At 44.1% G+C, this 19,265-nt stretch overlaps 1 protein-coding gene across 1 annotated transcript in view; it reads right to left on the minus strand.

Moving 5' to 3' along the window:
- Positions 1 to 222: 222 nt before the first annotated feature.
- The window catches only part of LOC118777417 (proline-rich protein 36), a 72,334-nt gene continuing 53,291 nt past the window's right edge, over positions 223 to 19,265 (minus strand). The window contains exon 4 of the mRNA XM_036528287.1: positions 223 to 575. Within this exon, the coding sequence (XP_036384180.1) occupies positions 374 to 575 (202 nt within the window). The 3' untranslated portion in view covers positions 223 to 373. The remainder of the gene's footprint in view (positions 576 to 19,265) is intronic.

Consider the following 19,265-nt stretch of genomic DNA (forward strand, 5'->3'; position numbering starts at 1 on the left):
TGCCCTCCTCTCCCATCACTCATCTCTTTCTGTCCTCCATCTCTCCGTCTTGTTCTTACTCTTTCTTCAACTGTCCTCGGTTTCCTTCGCAGCTCTTCTCCCCTCCCATCTCTCCCTTCTTCATCCCTCTCCCTCCTTCCTCCTCTTCACGCTCATCTTCTCCCTGCTTGCCCCCCCCCCTCCACTTCTTTCCTCCAGCCCCCCCCCCCCTTTTCTGTCTGTTTCTCTCCTCGTTCCTCTGGGTATGGCAGTCACTCACAGTCCCGCAGAGGGCGTGAGCGCTAATGGCTGTGTCCTTCTAACCCCGCCCCCGTCCCCCCCTGCCGCCTTACCAGCGGCAGACACCAGGGCTGTGGGCGGGATGGGGCGGGGTTCACAAGAACCAGAAGCACTTCCTCCTGCTCTTCTTGGCAGCGTGGTGGGGTCGAGCAGGCAGGGGTGAGTCCTCGCGGCGTGGGGCCGGGGGCGGCGTGGGCCCTGCCGTCTGGGGGGAGCTGTGGTCCGAGTCAGAGGCCTCGGTGATCCTCCAGGCGCGGGTGAACTGTCCCTCCTGGAGCCTGAAGTCGTGTTCCACACTGAGGGGAGGGGAGGGGAGAAGGGGAAAGGTTAGGGTTGCCATGAGAGGTAGTGAAAAAGAGAGAGAGAAGAGAAGAAAGGAGAGAGATTTCGCATCAGACCCTGATGCTGAGAGCTGGGAGCTGGGAGAGACATACTGCTAGGAGGCAGGAGTTAACAGGTAGATCCCAGCCTCCCACTCCAGAACTCTGCTCTCACAGAGGGCAGCACGGCTCAGTTTAGATGCCATGAATAATTAAAGAGCTCTTAAAATAAAGGAAAGGCTTGTACGGACAATATTTGCTCGTTGGCGCATTTTGTCAGCAGTTGTACTATTAGTTGGGAGTTTTATTCTCCCCCGCAGTTTTTTTTTTTATGACTTTGCTACTGTTCTTGCTGAGGATGCAGTGGCCTAGTTAGGTGGGGGGGGGGGTTTAGGAGAGAGTTCCTCATCACCGACGAGACGCAGAGATAAAGGCACGGCCCTCTTTTCAGGCGCCGCTCGCTTGCTGCGGCAGCGCCGGTTCTCCGTGGAGGGAAATTAACTTAACAGCAGGAGCTGGGCTTTTCAAGAGAATGGTGGTGATGCAGAAAGTTCTGGAACGCTTTAAATTCACCTCACACAGGTCCCCCCCCACCGTGCGCACACACCCACGCACGCAAGCACAAAGGGGACACACTCCTGTGTGTGCAAACACACCGCACAGATACGCATGCACACCCAGGTCTGAGCAAGCACATGAGCAATGGCTTAGTCACTTTCTGTTAGATTGGTGTCAGTACGTGGGCTGGGAAAAATGACTGCCCCTCTCCCAAGAACCACCCCCATCCCCCATTCCCTCCAGGCTGTCTGCCAATATGACATGTCATTTTCTTCACAGATGGGGCATGTGCTTTGCAGGACATAATCGATCCCAGAGCCTGACCCCCTGAAAAACACTTGGGCAAGTCCGGGAATGCCAGCCTTTAAAACAGAGAAAGCTTTGAAGAAATCATCCACTTCCTCAGTCTCTTTCCTGCACTCACTGGATTCCCCCAGTGACATCTCCTCTGTTTACAACTTATCCCTCTCCGTGATAAATCACCCCCCCCCCCCCCACCCACCGCCAATCAACACACACAGTAGCCGACAGTGAGCAAGGCAGATCCACCCAGGGGGGAACTGTCCACCTCCAAGTCCTAATTATCTCAATACCGCGCCCGAAGAGACGGGACCAGATCTCAAAACACGAGATCATTGGCGCTCCCTTCCTCCCTGCGCTCTGGCTCCCCTTTGTTTCGGTCTCCCTAGCCGCTACGGCTCTGTGTCCCTCCTTCTGGGCCTACGGTTTATTTTAATCCCTAAAAAGGAAGAGAGAAGGGAGTTAGGCAAAGTACCGAAAAAAAGGTAGGAGTTGACGGGGGTCCGAGCACCGCCGCTTTAGTCTGTCAGAGGACGTAACCGTCAGGAGCCCTGCTCCCCGACGGCACAAACATCCCGCTCACAGCTCTCAGGTTCAAGTCACTTCCTGTCGTCCGCACACCTTTCGGTGTCTCCTTTTCTCTGCGCTTTTCTCAACCTCCTCTCTTTCTTCGAAGCGGTTTTGTTTGTGCTTCTTCCCCTCTCCCGCGCATGCACGCCAGGCGTGTATACACACGCACGCGTCACGCCGCGCCCGCGTGTCTCTCTCACCGTGAGTCCCATTGTCCACTCACACGAGCGGCGCAGGCTTCGCGCACCGTCCTCGCGGCGGCTAATCTCTGCCGCTGATCTGTAAGCCGATTATCCGGGAACTCGGTGTTCCCGTGTATTTATGCATTTATGGATGAATTTACATCTTGAGGAATAAAATGAGAATGAGCATCATGTTGGGGACTTAAACTTCTCTGATCTGATTCTCTGATTCACACTTCAGCCTGCTCTTCTTTTGCCCCAAAGCAGCTGTTTTCTTTTCCTCTTATCAAACCAAATCAGACCCAGTTTAGAGCATGTACACTTGGGTAAAACCCAACCCTTACTCTACATTTTAAGCATACTGATCTGCAAAGCCTTATAAATGCTCTATAACAAATGTACCAAATACCTATAAAATCTCAATAACATATGTAATAAACCCTCATGCAAAGATACAACGTCACTCAGGTCAAACACATTTTAAAACATTATACTCTGGCTTCAGAACATTTAACTAATCACATGAGAATACCGATCTTGTGACACTTCATAAACAGCATCACAAAGAACAATTAGCGGGACATCTAAATAATTTTTTAAACACCTGAACTTTGTAACGTGTCATTTATCTTTTAATAGCTTCCCCCTTTGAAATGAAAATGCCGGAGCCTGTTTGTGTTGCTCTTATCTGATGATGCAGGCCTCCATTTGCACATGAAAGGGTTTGTGATTTCAAGGTAATAAACACGGCCCCCCTTTCTGTGGACAAGGGCGGGGCCGGGGGCATGCATGAGAGAGGGGGTGTTAAGGAGAGCGTGAAAATGCAGAGGGTAGCCACAGGAACGGTACAAGCCGCACCAACGCCCACCTCAATATCTGCTGTGCCACTCTCTAGAAAAAAAAAAGAAAAAGAATTCCGCTCCAGCCACACAAACTGTAACTTCAGCAACCACGTCAAAACGACTTTTAGTTTTTTTGATCCAAGCCCACGTTTAAATGAGTCATTCTGATGAGCTTTCAGAAGTCAGATCGTAAAGGTGAGACAGCATTATTCAAAGAAATGAAAATTGATTTTTTTCCTCTTTCGTTTTCCCCTTAACTGCACTTTATGTTAGAATAAACCTAAAAGGTATCATTTGTTTTTAACCCACACAAGTGTTGAAATCAAGTTTGCTGTATTCAGTACTACACAGGACAGGTAAAATGTTAACATGGTCTACGTCATTAACACTGAATATTTCTTCGTCATTTCATCATTTTTTTATTTTCTTCACATCTTTACCTTCATCCCACCTCTCTCAGACTCATCTCCCCCTCACTCTGCTCTCATCTCTCTCTCTCTCTCTCTCTCTCTCTCTCTCTCTCTCCCTGTCCATCTCCCCTTGTCCATCATCTCTCTTCTCCCCTTCCTCTCTTTCCCTCCTTCATCACTTGTGTGTATGTAGGGGGGGGTGGGGGAGGGTGCAAAGGGGTCGTTTTAATCTTACTGAAGACAGACAGTGGCCCAGGGATTGTCAACTCTGCATGCAGGTCAGACAGCCCACCTTTTCAATTACAGGCACACTGGATCCCACTGGTATCTACTTGGCATGGCGGGGCATTCCAATGGACTGCGGTTACAGCAGCGTGAGACAAGACTTAAGATTCCGTACAGAGGACATTAAAGAGCAAAGGCCTCTGTGAGGGGGGAAAAAAATTACAGTTTCTGTGCGGAACATTTCAGGGTTCCCGGGGTTGATAATGCAAAAGGAAGATTTTATAAGACTTTGAAAAACCTTTTCATTTTTTGCGTGTGTGAAACTTTGCAGAGGAAACTACACCAAATGGATACTTATTACAAGACAAAATGGCGATGGCCTCAGAAGTTCCATTTGAGAGAACCCAACACTTATGGAGAGCACAAATTGAAAAAACCTCCCACTATAAGGTACTGCTGCAATTTTATTGTATGCGTTCCTGTATTTGCAGGAGGAAGAGGGTTGGGGGGGGGGGGGGGGGTGGGGTGTGGTAGGACCGTAGCTTTGATGAGCTGCAAGCCCAGGACAGTGACAGGCAGAGAGAGTGAGAGCAGGAATGAGGAAATGCAGGGTGTGTGAATGCGTATGTGTTTATTGATCGCGGCGAGGTCAGGGGCGGGAGGAAATTTATTCTGATGCAATTTCATTACGCTGGAACTGCAACAGAACAGCTGCTGCTCCTCTGAAGGTGTGTCTCCTGCCTCACCCCTCTTTATCATCTCTCTCTCTCTCTCTCTCACTCCCCCTCTTCCTCTCTGTCTCCGCCTGCCATGCCTGCATCCGACTTTTGCCCACACTTACGTCAATACTTGGACCTGACCGCACACCACGACCCAGCAGGAATCACACAGAGCAATGGTCTACCAAAAGGAGGTTGGTATGAAATTAAAAGGTGGAAGGATGTCACCCTGTTAATGGTATCATTATATATGATACTAATCTTTGCTCCTGGAAGCAGCTCCACTATTTAGAAAAAAAAATTGTACACAAAAACATATAGTATTTGTGTCAGCAAATGAAAAGAGAAATCATAACTGACTAACGAGTCAAATGAGATGTCCTGCAATTACTGGACTCCCTTCAGCCACTAGTGCGTATCACTCACCCCTTGCCTTTCAACTCCACCAGGATCAATTTTCAAGCACAGCGATGCTGACTTTGGGCTTTAGCCCCCAGTACACCAGCTCTTTTACTTTTATAACCAGAGAAGAGAAAAAAAAACAGTCTTCTAAATAGATGCTGTACATCAAACAGAGAGGCTGATAATCATGAGCAAGACCCCAGACACTGCGCTGCTTCCTGTCTTAATTAAAGAGTTCCAGTGATGGCCACTCCCTGTGAATATTCATGAGCAGGCAGGACTGGAAAGCATGATGAACGGTTGTTAGCGCTATTCTATGCGTGTCCACTGTTAGAATTAAGTAAGCAGATCTTCTATTACAAGCCACAAGATATTAGACTCTCCGCGCTTTATGCTGACCATTCTTTTTAGAGCTGCAAATTGTTGAAGTGAAAGTTCCATCACTGAAACTCTGGTTCATCAATATAAATGGGGATGGGAGCTCATCCACACCAGGAAGGAATGCAGAGTAAGAAGTTTCCCCGGCAAATCATGGAGTCTGACATCTTGTTACTACTAATAAATTATATCTGTCTAATCTAAACCTGCGCTTTCATCTAACTCCCGCCTTCCCCCCTTTCCCAGGCACCCCCCCCCCCCCTCTGAGCCTGAACGAGCGATACTGAGCCTATTGTTTAAGAGCCCGGTAAAACACAGTCAGCACTCTCGGGCCCCCACAGACTCAGCGCAGCTGTCCGTATAACAAACAGCTGATCCCAGAATCACAAACCGCGACACGAGAGGGGATAAGAATAACATGGCTCCTTCACGAAGCTGACTGGAGATCAGGGATTTCCTTCATCTGCCTGTAACATGGTTTTCATCCGGGTTTAGATACAGCAATATGCTCATGTTCGAGCATGCACTTTCCTGATGATTTCTTGACTGATTCTGAACATTAATGACTGTATCGGGACGGTTCTATTTTCAAAGCCTTTTTGGCCTCTGATGATACTCTCTGTTCATGCAGTCAAAGATGGGATTGCTGTTAACTCTACACCACAGTGCTGGAAAAAATCAATCTTCTGTAGAAATCAAGGGCATCATGGTTGTGATAGAGCAGAGGGAAAGAGAAGCAAGAGAGAGGAACTCCTGGATAAAAAGACATTGATTTGTGATAGCAGCATGAAGTGGTTAGACTTTCAAGCAAAACTCTTGCTTCAAAGGGGACGTTACAGAGTTATTCCACAAAATGTGAATAATAGACTTATAGAAAAAATTTGTTTCCGCTAATATATCGATAAGTATTTTATTAAAATGAGGAGGTAAATGCAAATGAAAGAGATTAGAAGATTGTGTATTTTCAAGGGCCGTATCTGCAGGCACACCTATTAAATTTTGCATTTTTCCTAATAGCTGTTTAAAATGCCTAAAAACTACACAGTAGAATTTTCCGCCATGGCAAAGATGCTAAGGAGGAAATATGTAAAACGAGGTCACACAGCACAGCAACACTTAAGCAATTATTTACTTGCAAGAACCGGTAATGATGACAAGGGTTAGGAAACAACAGTTAATGCCATGTCTACAGCAGCATTGCCTGGGGGTTGACTTCAGTTGGTCAGCATTTCCATAAAAAAAAGCTTTTCATAAGAAAAAACTTTGAAAAACAAAACAATTTTTACAAACTTTATACATTTTTACCCATCAATGATTACCAATCATCGTTGTCTTACCAACCAACTTGTCACTAGACAGTAGTCGCAATCAGGGTTTAAAATTGTCAATGCTCACGTTGTTCTAAATACTATTATAGTATCAAATAATAGTTTATGACTTTGGTTTTATGTTGAAACCAAAAAGAAGCTCTCTCTTTTTTGTAAGACCAATAAAACAAAAGGCAGTTCACAAATTTGCACCATAATTCTTCACTCAGCGATTATAAATATAACAGAATCCTCCTTAGCAACATTTGGATCTACTAATGCAATTTCTCTCTAACACATTGACCCCTTGCGCTCAATATTCCAAACAGAACATGTTTGCTATTAATCAGCTTTGAGTAACATAGTGAACAAGCTCTAGGGAGGTCAGTCTTGGGTATGAAGGATAATTATCAATAGTTAGGATATACCACTTAGGATATACCATTTAAACTTACAATGTTACCCAAGAGACCATTATTCAGTTTCATCTTATCAATGTTAGCAGTCTTATTTATTTGTTAGGCTCTTTTTGCATTACTGTGGTCTACAAAGACTTTAGACTGTTTATCAGGACAATAAGCACAACCTTCTTAGACCTGACAAGTATGTCATGTCTGCTTGCTTTCAACACTCCACCACTCAGACACTAGTACAATATAGCCCATATATTGTAGTAATTTGAGTAAGAAAAACAAGTTTTATTCAAGCTGTCACCATGCCATGAATGATACTAAGTTGCATTTCTGATCTTCACGGACACCTTTCAGTGTACTGTTTGAATATGACGGAATGTCAAACACGTGGACGAAATCCTTGGGTAGATGTAACATCCACACAGTCTGTTGCAGTTAGTGAGAGCAGCTCAACGTGACAGTTTTGTTACTTTTGATCTGATCTCTTATTCAATCTCTCCGTTTTTGTGGTAATACCCAGAGGCACTCGTTCATCACATGGGTGTTCATGCCGCTGCATTTTTCTAAGTCTTCATTCTGAAGACTTCTGGCTCTCAGTCCCAACTCGCTGGCTCCTGGAGATTGTCTCCTAGCAGAAGACTAGCCATAATGTCCTTTTTTATTGCAAAACACCCTCCACGATGTTTTAAAACCACTTCAGGGTTAGCAGTTCTGGCTCCCTCAATTTGAGCGTCATGCAAATATCAGCAGATGAGCAAAAGGGTTTCCTACCTGGGGATGGCAATAGAAGGATGGCTTACAAGGAGTCTCATTGTAAGCTGTTGGCTCAGGGGACCGGTTGTAATGAAAACAGACTGGGATCCAAGTGCGGTCAATAATTTTTAATCGCAGCAGACAAAAACGTAGTCAGGGACAAAACGGGTCAGTCACGGGAAGCAGCAGAACACAACCAGATCCAATAAACACAAGCAAGGTCCAAAGAACAGGCGAGGGTCAAACACGGCAGTCAAAAGTCAGAATGGCAGAGAGCAGGCTTGGTAGTGTTACAACAAGCAATACCTCACAATGAGGCAACAGAAACTGGGTCCTTATGTAGCTAGGACTTGATTGAGGAACGAGTCACAGGTGCGCTTGATGAGTGAGTGTGGTTGAGCCGGGGCTGAAGTGGGCGTGGCTGAGCTGGCTGACTGGGAGTGGGTGTGACACCAGTCAGCTCTACTTCATGGATATCCCTGCCTTCGTAAGTCAGCATGTCTATTTCATTACTCAAGTTACATAATTTCATACGTACGTATGAAATGGAGCAAAATATACATTTTCTCCAAAAAGAACATCCGTTCAGGTTACGCAAAATTTCCTTTCACAGCTATTTTAAAATGATTTTAAAATGTCACAATATGATTCATGTCATAACAGAACAAGATGTGTTAGGTAGAGCAGTAAAAAAATATACCACGGAAATCTAGCCTCTGTTCCTTTGGAGCCCCCAGACTCGTGGGAGTGCTTGAAACTGTGGAACCAAACCAGCTTGGTACACCGCGGTACACTATACTTACAGCATACGACTTGTGCCAGTACCTTTGCAAAAAGACAGGAAGAGGCCATATATCTTCCCTTGAATGAATAAATGCATGTCAGGTTGTGTTTTTTGGTCCTGGGCTGTGAAAAGCAATATAGTTATATTGCATTTCCATAGCAGATTTTTTTTTTTGCAGTATCCATTTATACAGCAGGATAATTGCTGAAATAATTCAGGTCAAGCCACTTGCCAAAGGGTGCCACAGCACTCACCAAGGAATCAAACCAGCAACCTCTCGTTAGCAGCCCTGCCCTTTGTCACACCATAACGTATATCTTTAACAACAAACAAGAGAATGCAGAAACACGTGTTTAACATTCCGTCTACATATCCTGTCTGACTGTTACATGCAGCACGCATTTTGATAGCCACTTAAAAGTGTAAGTTTGTCATTTCAGTTCTTTCAATAATTAATTCGGGATTAGCTCTCTTTCAACAACTTATCATTCAGGCGTGAAGACGTAAACAGCATAATTTTGTTCTGTGTGGGGGGAAAAAAAAATAATGATCACGAGACATTGAAGGCTGCCAGGACATTGAAAATGCAGTGCATGGTAAGATGTGCTACTTCATCATCAATCATTTTTTTCTTCTTCCACATTCTGCCTTCTCCCCATCCTTTCACACCTTAGAGTAGTCCTCAAGGGGTATGTTCGTATATGCACCCTGAATTCAAATGGAATCGCAATTACTATCCCGTCGTCGAATTCTGTGGCATATGTGAACATTCATCCATGATTGGATCTGCGCGGAGAGGTTACAAGCTTAAATTAAAAAAAACTTTGATTAAAAGACGCCTTTCCTTTAGGGCTCAGGGCTCTACATTCAAGGCAGGAGGCTCTCGGCCTGGTCTCCCAACCAATTTCTGTCATCTAATGAATTTAAAGGAGCCATATAATCTTGCAAATGAAGTGCTGTTGGCTGGAATGCATTGTGGGAAATGTACAGGAGTGGGGTGATTGTGCTGCTTGCCAGACAGGGAAAGATCGTTAGGAGGTTTGGTAGCTCCTCTGAGGATCTGGTATTTCAGCAAAGTGGTAATGATGATGTCACAGCGTTGCAGAGAGGGACACTTGGGTGTGGTTCCTGGCCCGGGGAAGCGATCTCTCAACCTCAGTAAAGACCCCGCTCACCACAATGTCACTTTGAGGCTTAAACACTTGCTGGCTTGCTCTCTAGCTGCCAATGCATTTTGGCTTTTCCAGCCTGTAAAACTGTACCTGTGGTACAGTTTTCCTACAGTTTATATCAGTCTGAAGGAATTTGTCAAAAGTCAGAAGGCATAGTAGTCCTTCCTTTGCTGGGCACTGTTTGGTTTCAGGAATGTCACAGGACAGCTACACAAAGGCTGTGAGACCAGTTTGAATCCTTCCCCTTTAACTCCATGTGCATGACTCCTTTAGCATTTTTCTCCTCTTACATTACATGCTGCCAACTTTTTTGTGAACATTGATTTAGAGTAGAAGCAGATCCACCAGTCTTTATGTTGTATGGACACATTAATCACCTGTGCCCATTATAAGAAAATATTATCAAAGATTTAGTCACATTGTAAAACTGAAGGAGAATACAACGGTTACAACGGTTCTACAACGGTTCTACAATAGTTCCCTGTGTTTCCTTCTCCACAAAGATCACAGGTCATACAGTACTTCCTTGAATCAAACTCTGGCTAAATAAATGTGCTACTGAACAGAACAAGCTGAAATTTCACACCTATGTTAACTTCAAAGTACTGAGATTTTTTTTATGTGGACATGACTGAACACAGAAACTCTCATAGACTTTGAGAGGTAACTACTAAATCATCATTACATATTACATTACAGTTGCTTAAAAAATGCTCTTATCCAGAATGACCTACATAGCTTTCAACTGGTACATATTCTCCATTTATATAGCTGGATGATTGCTGAGGCAATTCAGATTAAGTACCCTGCCCAAGGGTACCACAGCACTACGCAAAAAAACGAATTGAACCAGCAACCTCTGAATTACAAGCTCTGCTCCTTAAAAATATACGCAGCATAATTAGTACACAACATACCATAAATATAGAGAGCATAACCAAGACACTAAATGAGTTATTGTAGAATCTAAAAATGCACATAGCCTTTTGTCTTACATTAGTGCCAATTAGTGCATTTGCTTCTGAAATAATGAGTATGAATTACTAATTTCGCTGAAAGCGCTGCTACACCTATACAATGCACAACAGAGATAATAATTGCAAGGGAACACAGAAAGTAATGGATTTAGATTTGGGCCCTCTCTAGTCAATTTGCATGATTGTACAGCATCTGAAGATAAACTCTGACACACTTTCGGCCCACGTTCCTCTTTTCCTTCCGGCAGATCCCACGCCTCATTTCACCTCTTTTCTGCTGTTTTCCACCCTTTCTCTCGTTTTGTTTCAGCCAAACACTATTCCTCTGTTAAATTTCCTCTTCACATTCCATAAATAACCCAGCTATTCTTCAGGGTCAGAGGTATTGCTGTTGAACAAACAATGCCTTCTAATCAGGCTAATAATTGCATATATGACTAATGTGACAACTGTATCTCACTTGGGGCTGAGAATATACTAATTAGCAGGCATTCACAAAAGGAGGTTAAAACATTTTGTCACAACCTTCCTCCGTTGCGATCCTTGCTTAGATCCTTTTAAAATCTTATCTCATAGGCTGAAAAGCTAGCCCTCTCATATTGTGATATTGCAAGGGGGGGGGCTTCTTATGAGGGAGCAATGTGCCGAAAGTGGACATAATGGGGGGGCTCACCAGTGCAATTCCACCAGCACACGGTCCACTGCCCTGAAAATGAAGGGGCGCCCCTGTAAAAGCAGGCAGCAGCCAGCAGCCAGCAGACAGCTGTGTCCTCACAGGTGAGTTCAAGAGCAAGGACATGAAATTTGTAGCAGCCGTTAAGACGCGTTTTCCATAAAATCGACATCGTAGGAATTTTTTATTGTATCATCGAGCGATGATAAAAAATACACATAAGCGTGTCTACAAGGTCATTTTGGAGGCTGTTTACACCTCCGTGTTCATTCTCCTCCAGAGTTCACGTTGGAAAAACGCTGCCGGACACCAGTGGTATTCGGGGTGACCTTTGCAAGAAAGAAGAGAAAGAGCAAAATAAGAGATGGCAGAGGCTCATCCTGTGCTCCTGGTCTCTGTGTCACTCCTTTGGTCTCAATGAGAGGATACTATGGGGTGAGTTACGTCACATCTAAATCTAAGGGACGGACATTACCTCGTTTTTTGTGTTTTATGTGATACGCCTATGGATTCCTCTCAGTCGGGGTTGTATTTTCCCGCTGGCTGCTGCCGTACAGCAGCAGTGACGCAGTTTTTAACGGCGCAAACACCTCCACGCTGTCACCATCGGCTCGAGGAGTGTTTGATGAGACAAGCCGTCCCCCTTCTGACGGGCTGCTCACCTTCATCTGGGGATTATTGAAATCTCACCATGTGTCGGGATCAAGGATCACAGACAGTGGCCGTCAATCAGAGGCCGGCAGGGAAAGGGGCGGGACCAGACGTGGCCATCAATCATGGCTCAGAGCCTATGGCCAATGAGCTTGTTGACTCTTTCGCGTATACGCGGACACATGCGTGTGCAGAGACAAACACGCACACATAAGCACACACTGTGTGACAACCGATCAAGTGGAAAATAGCAAAGGATGTGCCCAGAAAGAACTGCTGAGGGACGGAGAGGGACAACAGAGGTCAAGGGGATGAATGTTAAAGGCAAAAATAAATGTAGGTGGAGGTAGAGGGAGATTTTGAGGGGAGAATGTGAATGTACAAAGCATCCTCGAACGATACAGCCTGATCTCACATGAACCTGTTGTTAGCATGTTTGCGTAGCCTCAGACGCAATCTCACAAACCTCAAAGGACAAAGCGATGACGTTCAGATCTGCTCAGATACAGGTTCTTTGGCCCTGGGTGTTTGATCAAAAGCGATGCTGAAGCTTGTTGAAATGCAGGGTCTCATAAATGGCCAGAGGCATCCGGCAATGCCGTACTCTCTAGTTCAGTGGATCCAGAGCAGGGTACATGTTAGATTCATTTACCCAGCACTGATGTGTTGCAACTGCAAAAGAAAATATGAAAGGTGGTGATTTGAATGAAAAAATGATGTCAGTCCTCAATTGATGTATATTTTGCTGTGGTATATGGAGATTAATAAAAAAACAATGATTTTATCATCCCCTATGAATGAATACACACATAGGATTGAATTAAGAATTTTCTTAATTCTTGACTGACAGAGGTAAACTGATATTCGATTTGACAGTAGTCACACCATTCAGCCGCTGTCGTCAGGCATTACCCTTTTATTTGTCAGCTTTTCTAATTTGAAAGACACCTACTTGGTTTTATCACGACACAGTTGGGGATTTTGAATGGGCTGATTGAATGTCGAAAGTCTAGTAACTACAGTAGCTGGCTAGCGACACTACATCACCTCAAGACTCCCCAGGGCAACATTCACCAAGTGGTTCCCCATAGATGAAACAGCCACATTTTGCCTGTTCAAAAAGTGCTCAATTACCACTTATCATGTTTCCACATTTCAGATTCCTCTTGCTTTTTCTAATATGCTATATTACTTTTATACTTATAGTTGCATTGCACTGGGAATCATAGAAAAGTATGTTTAAATGCCATGTTAACACTTAAGGTTTATGTTAACCTTGCTGGGAAATGGAGTTCTGTAACCAAAATAAGTCCTATCGATAACAGTCATAGAAATTCTTATGTCATAGAAGCTTGATATTCAGAATCCAGAATAAAAGGCACTGCGCAAACTTGTCAAGTGCAGACCTGACTTCTGGAGATCAGGTTAGAACAAACTTTTAAAAGTGTAACTCTCTGAGCACAACAGAAAGTACCTCTCCATTCTGTGGTGCTACCCAAGTCTTACTGCTTATTCTTGCTTGCATGTGCGTGAATGTGCATGCGCATGTGTGAGTATGTGCACATGTGTGTGTGCATGTGTGAGTACGTGGACATTGTGTGTGTGTGTGTGTGTGTGTGTGTGTGTGTGTGCACGCGTGTGTGTAAGTGTGCGTGTGTGCTCAGTTGTGTGTGTGTGTGTGTGTATATTCATAGAGCAGAAGAGGCTTTTAGCTAAAAGCTCTCCTCTGATGTGCGGAGGAAGTGGATTAAAAAGCTAAATAAAGATGACGGGATGCAGAGATGTGGGACACGTCGGTCTGCAAAGTGTCTGATGCTTTGGAGTATTGAGTGATTTCTGATGGAGCGGAAGAAACGGAAGGTTGCCAATGGACAATTTAGAGCAAAGGGGGTGTGACAGGGGAAAGGGAGGGAGGGTATTTGGGAGTTAAAAACAGAGGTGAACTGTAGGTGAGACCTGTCTGTATGAATCTGTCACATGCACACACACATACACACACACACACACACACACACACTCACACACACATACTCACACCCTGCACGCACATACACATATGTCAGCACACCATCAGAAAGGATTTTTGAATGTCAAGTTGCAAACGAACCTTAAGTGTAATGAAAGAATTGGTGGGCAGAAAGGAAAAGAGTGAAGGACAGCAACACATGGAGGGGCAATTAAGCAACCCACTACAGTGCTTTGACCTTTAATTTCAATTAAAAATTGAAGAAAATATTAATCAAGAGCTTGACTATCACTCACATTAGCTAAAAAAATTGTACCAGAATTGAATGCCCCCCTGTTTATAGTGCAGAGGAAAGGAAGAAAAACAAGGGGAGGAGGAGAGATGGAAAGGCATCTCAGATGAGCGGTGATCTGTCCATGTCCTGGGACAGGAAAATAGCCGTGCTGAATGACATTTTGCCAGGCCAGAGAGTCACAGCTGTGGCTAATGACATCTTGCTTGAGAGAGGAACAGACAAGATTAATGACATCATACTAGAGTGAGGGCCAGCCATGGCTAATAGCATTTTATCAGCAAGAGGGACAGCCAGAGCTAATGCATCTTACCATCAAGAGGGGCAGCCATTGTTAATGACACCATATTACAGAGAGGGGTAGCCGTGGCTAATGACATCATATTCAAGAGACAGCCAGCCATGGATAATGACATCACAGTAGAAAGAGGAGAGGTCATGATTAATGACATCATGCTAGAGAGACGAGCAGTAATGGTTAATGATATGTTAATAAAAAGAGAGGAGAAGAGCTAATCACATTTTTATGGGGAAAAGGGTAGCCACACTAAACGCCATCTCATAAACTGCCAACGATGGCACCTCCTTACTGTTGTACCCTTTGAAGTGTTGTTAAACTAATGTAACTAAAGTGCTAACTGACGGAATTGATGCCCGAGCGAGAAAATGAAAAAAATTCTCATCATATTTCAGGTCTGGCAACAGCATTCACAAGCCGACATTATTGTTAAGACAGACACAGCCTGTGAGAGCCACTTAATCAGAGCAAGGTGTTAAAACTGATTGCACATGCAGGCAAGCAAATAGTGTACAATGACATACAAAACAAATAGCTAATGATATCGATCAAAGTGGAAGTTACGATACCGCTAACCGCTCCATTATCCTGTTTCTAATCTCAACAGTGAATCACTGCTCTCTCTCTCCTTCTATTTCTCCCGCCCTGTCACCGTTTCTGTGATTATCTCTGTATTTATAAAGGTTAAAGGATTTAGAAAGATGGCGACAGCGTGGCCCATCTCTCTCCCTCCCGGGCTCAGACGCGTTTCATCAGCGTGAGAAGTAAAACAAGATTTGCCGGCGCTGACACAACTATTGATCAACAAATGTAATAAGGATCAAAGCGAGGCATGTTTATAATCCCCTCACACTCTCGCACACTCCATTCTCTCTATTCAGCCACACACAAACACTTTCCCTCTCCCTTTTTTCCTTTCTCTCACAAAAACACTACCCCCCCCCCCCCCACCCCCCAATCTATGCTTTCCTCCTTTTTCTTTCCTTCTCAGATGCATCCCTGGTTTTAACTGTGTTGCTTCATTGGTGGTACAGAGATGCTGTGAATTAAAAGCGATGACAGAGAGAGAGAGAGAGAGAGAGAGAGAGAGAGAGAGAGAGAGAACAAGAGAAAGACAGACTTTTTAAAGCTCTTTATCTTACTACCATTGGAAAAAAAACAGGCCACAATTAAATATTTAAACGTTGTGAAGATCACAGAGCCTACATTTTGGACACTGAAAAGAAAACACATTGTAGCGATTAATACCCAGTTCCCTTATTCAGCACTTAAACCAAATATTCCCATCTAGTGCTAATGCATACAGAGCGATGTTTAAATGCTTTGTTTTAAACAGCAGTGTGTTGCCTGTAATTTGTAAAACGCACATTCAATTTTAATTTTATAGGAAACTGAGAGTTTTAAAAGAACTGTATGTCCCAACTCTTCATTTTAGAAACACTGGGAAGCTCTCGTTTAACTTTACCTACATTGTTAAAACCCTTCTCTCACGAAAATGTCTGTTTTGAAAATGACGTGACCAAGTCCAGATTAGGGCAAGATAAAGACAGAAAGGAGGGGAAAATGAGAGGGGAGGGGCAGAGGAAGAAAGGGGAGGTAGAGGGGATGAGACGGAGAGGGAGGGAGATCCTCTCTCCTGCCACCGTTCCCCTCTAACAGCCATTAGCAAAACTAAGGAGCCAGGCTAAATTGACCGTTAAGGAAAAACACTAATGCTATTTTATTATTGTATTTTATAACCCAGATCATTTGTCATGTTTCCTCTGCTTGGCTGCATCACACAATTTGCAATTAGTACATCTTCCTGCTACCTTCTCCCTTCACTGACCTGAAGGGATGAGGAAGTGAGGGGAGGAGAGGGGGAGGCAGAGGGAAGGGACAGCGAGGGAGAGGAGGGTGAGAAGGAGGGGAGGAAGGCGTGGGGGAGAGGAGAGAAAGAAGGAAGGATGCGGACTGAGGTGTAGAGAGAGGAGTTGCCATAATCACGGCAGGCTTATAACACATATTTAAGAAGGTTCCTTGGGTACTGTGGGAAAATGAAATAGGGAAAGCCTTTGACTGACTGCATATAGCGTTTATAAATCTGCCTCATGAGGTCCGCTGAAATGGCATGTGCTTGGTCAGTTCGACTAAACATTGTCCTCCTAACTGCATACAGCTGTGGATTATGAACTGAACTATTTTATGTAAATTTCATTCATGTTTTGATCAAGGCTCCAGTTTCCAACCAACTGAAAGCTTTATATGGTATGGTCACTACCGATAACATGCTAACCTAACTGCTCGGTACACGTACAGCACATGTGCAGACCCAGCAAGGAACATACCTCACCACACACTATAAGTAATGAAATTTCTCCTGTTCTTTAATGGCATCATAAACCTGACAATCTGGGAACAAATATATTCCTGTATTAAGAAAGAAAACATTTACTTGACTTACACTTCTAGAATTTAAGCAGTGCTTATTATTGAAATAATATTTTTAGATAAATGCCTTGTTCTCATGAATGTTCTCATGAAACTATCAAGAACAGCCCAGCCTTTACATCAAAGCAAAAAGCAATAATGATGAGTGCCAGCTTCAAGGCAGTGTGTAAAATTACATTATACCTATTGCATTCATTATTCATAATTTAATTAACTGTAAATTTACTTCATATGTCTGATCCATTAAAGTGTCATTGGGAGAGGTGACAGAGAGGAGTGGTGAGGGAATAGCAAGATGGGGGTTTGAGCCCTGAAAGGTTACTGGTGGTTGTACGCCTAAGCGAGAGCCATTGTTTCAAGCTAATGTCTGGCTGTAACGACAACAGACGTAAAAACAATATGCTGTTGTGAGCTGTCTGGATTAAGCGGGTTTGTAAAGCAAACATGGCTGAATGTGGGGGACACATTTGTTCTCAAAAGCTTTGTTATGATGCAAATCACATGCACACACACACACACACACACACACACACATATGCAAGTGCGCGTATGCATGCACGCATGTGCTTACACTTTCGTAATGTCTTTATGCAGATTCACTTAGCCAACGTTTGCTGGACTGTAATACGTAATCGTCGTCATGCGTGGCTGTAAAAAATGTTAGCATCATTGCGTCTCTTGAACTAACATGCTCCTCTAATGCTTCCACCAATCTTCCCTTGGGCGGGTCAGAAAGAAAAACGAGAAATCCGAGAAATGAGACTAACAAAAAAGGGCAACATGCAGGAAGAGATTAAAAATTAACTACGGAATGCCACCCCGGAGTGATCATTGTCAGTTAGCCTGCCTTCACATGAACTATATATAACCCAGAGAAAAACACATTAAGGACTTATTGCTTTAATTTACAGCGGAAAGGTGTTCTCTTCAATGGGGGGAGTGCAGAGAGGCAATCGTGCGGAGCAGTGGTGGAACACGCGAAACAACCTTTAACCCTTGTGATCAGCGTTTGAATGAGAAGAACCGACATGGATGACTTCGCATATTAAACTTCCAAAGGTTAAGCCGAGCTATTTACTGCCAGGAGGAAAAATAACCTGTTCATTTCAATGAGGGGGAAATACTTCAAAATAACGACTTGTGGTTCACAATTAGTACATGACTATATCACAAGTTTAAGGTGACAAAGTGTGAGTGAGTTCTAATCAGGATCATTTGTTCCCCTGTCAGAGGGGCTTGCTCTAATGATAGACATTAATTATCGTTTATTTGTTGGACTGAAATCCTTGTCCAGGGCAACTTTTAGACACAAAATTTTTAGATTTTGGTTTACCTGTTAAACAGCTGGAGGCTTACAGAAACACTTCAGGTAAGCTACCTTGCTCAAAGGTACAACAGCCACCTTCGGAATCAAACCAACAGCCTTCATGTTTTAAGTCCAGTACCATAACCACTAGGCAACCCAATACCACAACATCATGACATCATAAATGTTACTGATGGCAGTTTTTATTTTCACTAAGAACTGAATATTGCATTCGCATTTACTACTTTGCTTTGCAGACACCCATATCATGAGCAACCTTACACAGAATCCATTTCTACAGCTGGATATTTACTGGAAAAATTCAGATTAAGAACCTTGCTCAATGGTACAACAGCAGTAGCCCACCTGGGAACATAGCAAGCAACCATTGGGTTACCATTGGGTTACAAACCTTGTTCTTTACCACTGTTTACCCTCAGCCTCTGTTTCAATATTAGCCCCTCCCACCCAACCCCCTTCACCCCGACACACCCTGGGTAATAAGAGCCCAGGAGTGCCTCTGGAATCTCTGCTCGCACCCACCTCTGTCACCGATGAAGGGACAGAGAGCAAGACGTCTGCTGCAGCTCGGGTGCCTGCTGCTTGTTCTCTGTACGGGTCGGTAAACAGCAAGGAAACCAATTTGACAGACAGACAATGTCTCACGCCTCTCCTCCTCTCCCTTTCTTGATCTCTCTCTTTCTCTCTCCCCCTCTCTCTCACTCTATTTCTCTGCATCAAGCTGTCAGGCATGTTGTGTTTATTGCGGCTAAAACTAATTGCCTTTAACTGTTTCTTGGCTCTGGCAAATCAAATCGATCAAGAGCACAATTGACTCTTGCACACCGCCCTCTTCACTCATGGTATGCAGGCCAGAAAGAGAGCGAGAAAGAGAGAGCGAGAGAGATGATGAGACAGAGAGAGAGGAGAAAGAGGGGGAGAGGGCAAGAGAGAGTGGGAGAGAGCAAGACAGTGAGAGAGCAAGATGGAGAAAGAGAGGGCAAGAGAGAGGAAGAGAGAGTGAGAGTAGCGAGAGAAAGAGGAAAACAAAGAAAGGT

This window comes from Megalops cyprinoides, chromosome 5 (assembly GCF_013368585.1).
Source record: "Megalops cyprinoides isolate fMegCyp1 chromosome 5, fMegCyp1.pri, whole genome shotgun sequence".
Taxonomy (NCBI): Eukaryota; Metazoa; Chordata; class Actinopteri; order Elopiformes; family Megalopidae; genus Megalops; species Megalops cyprinoides.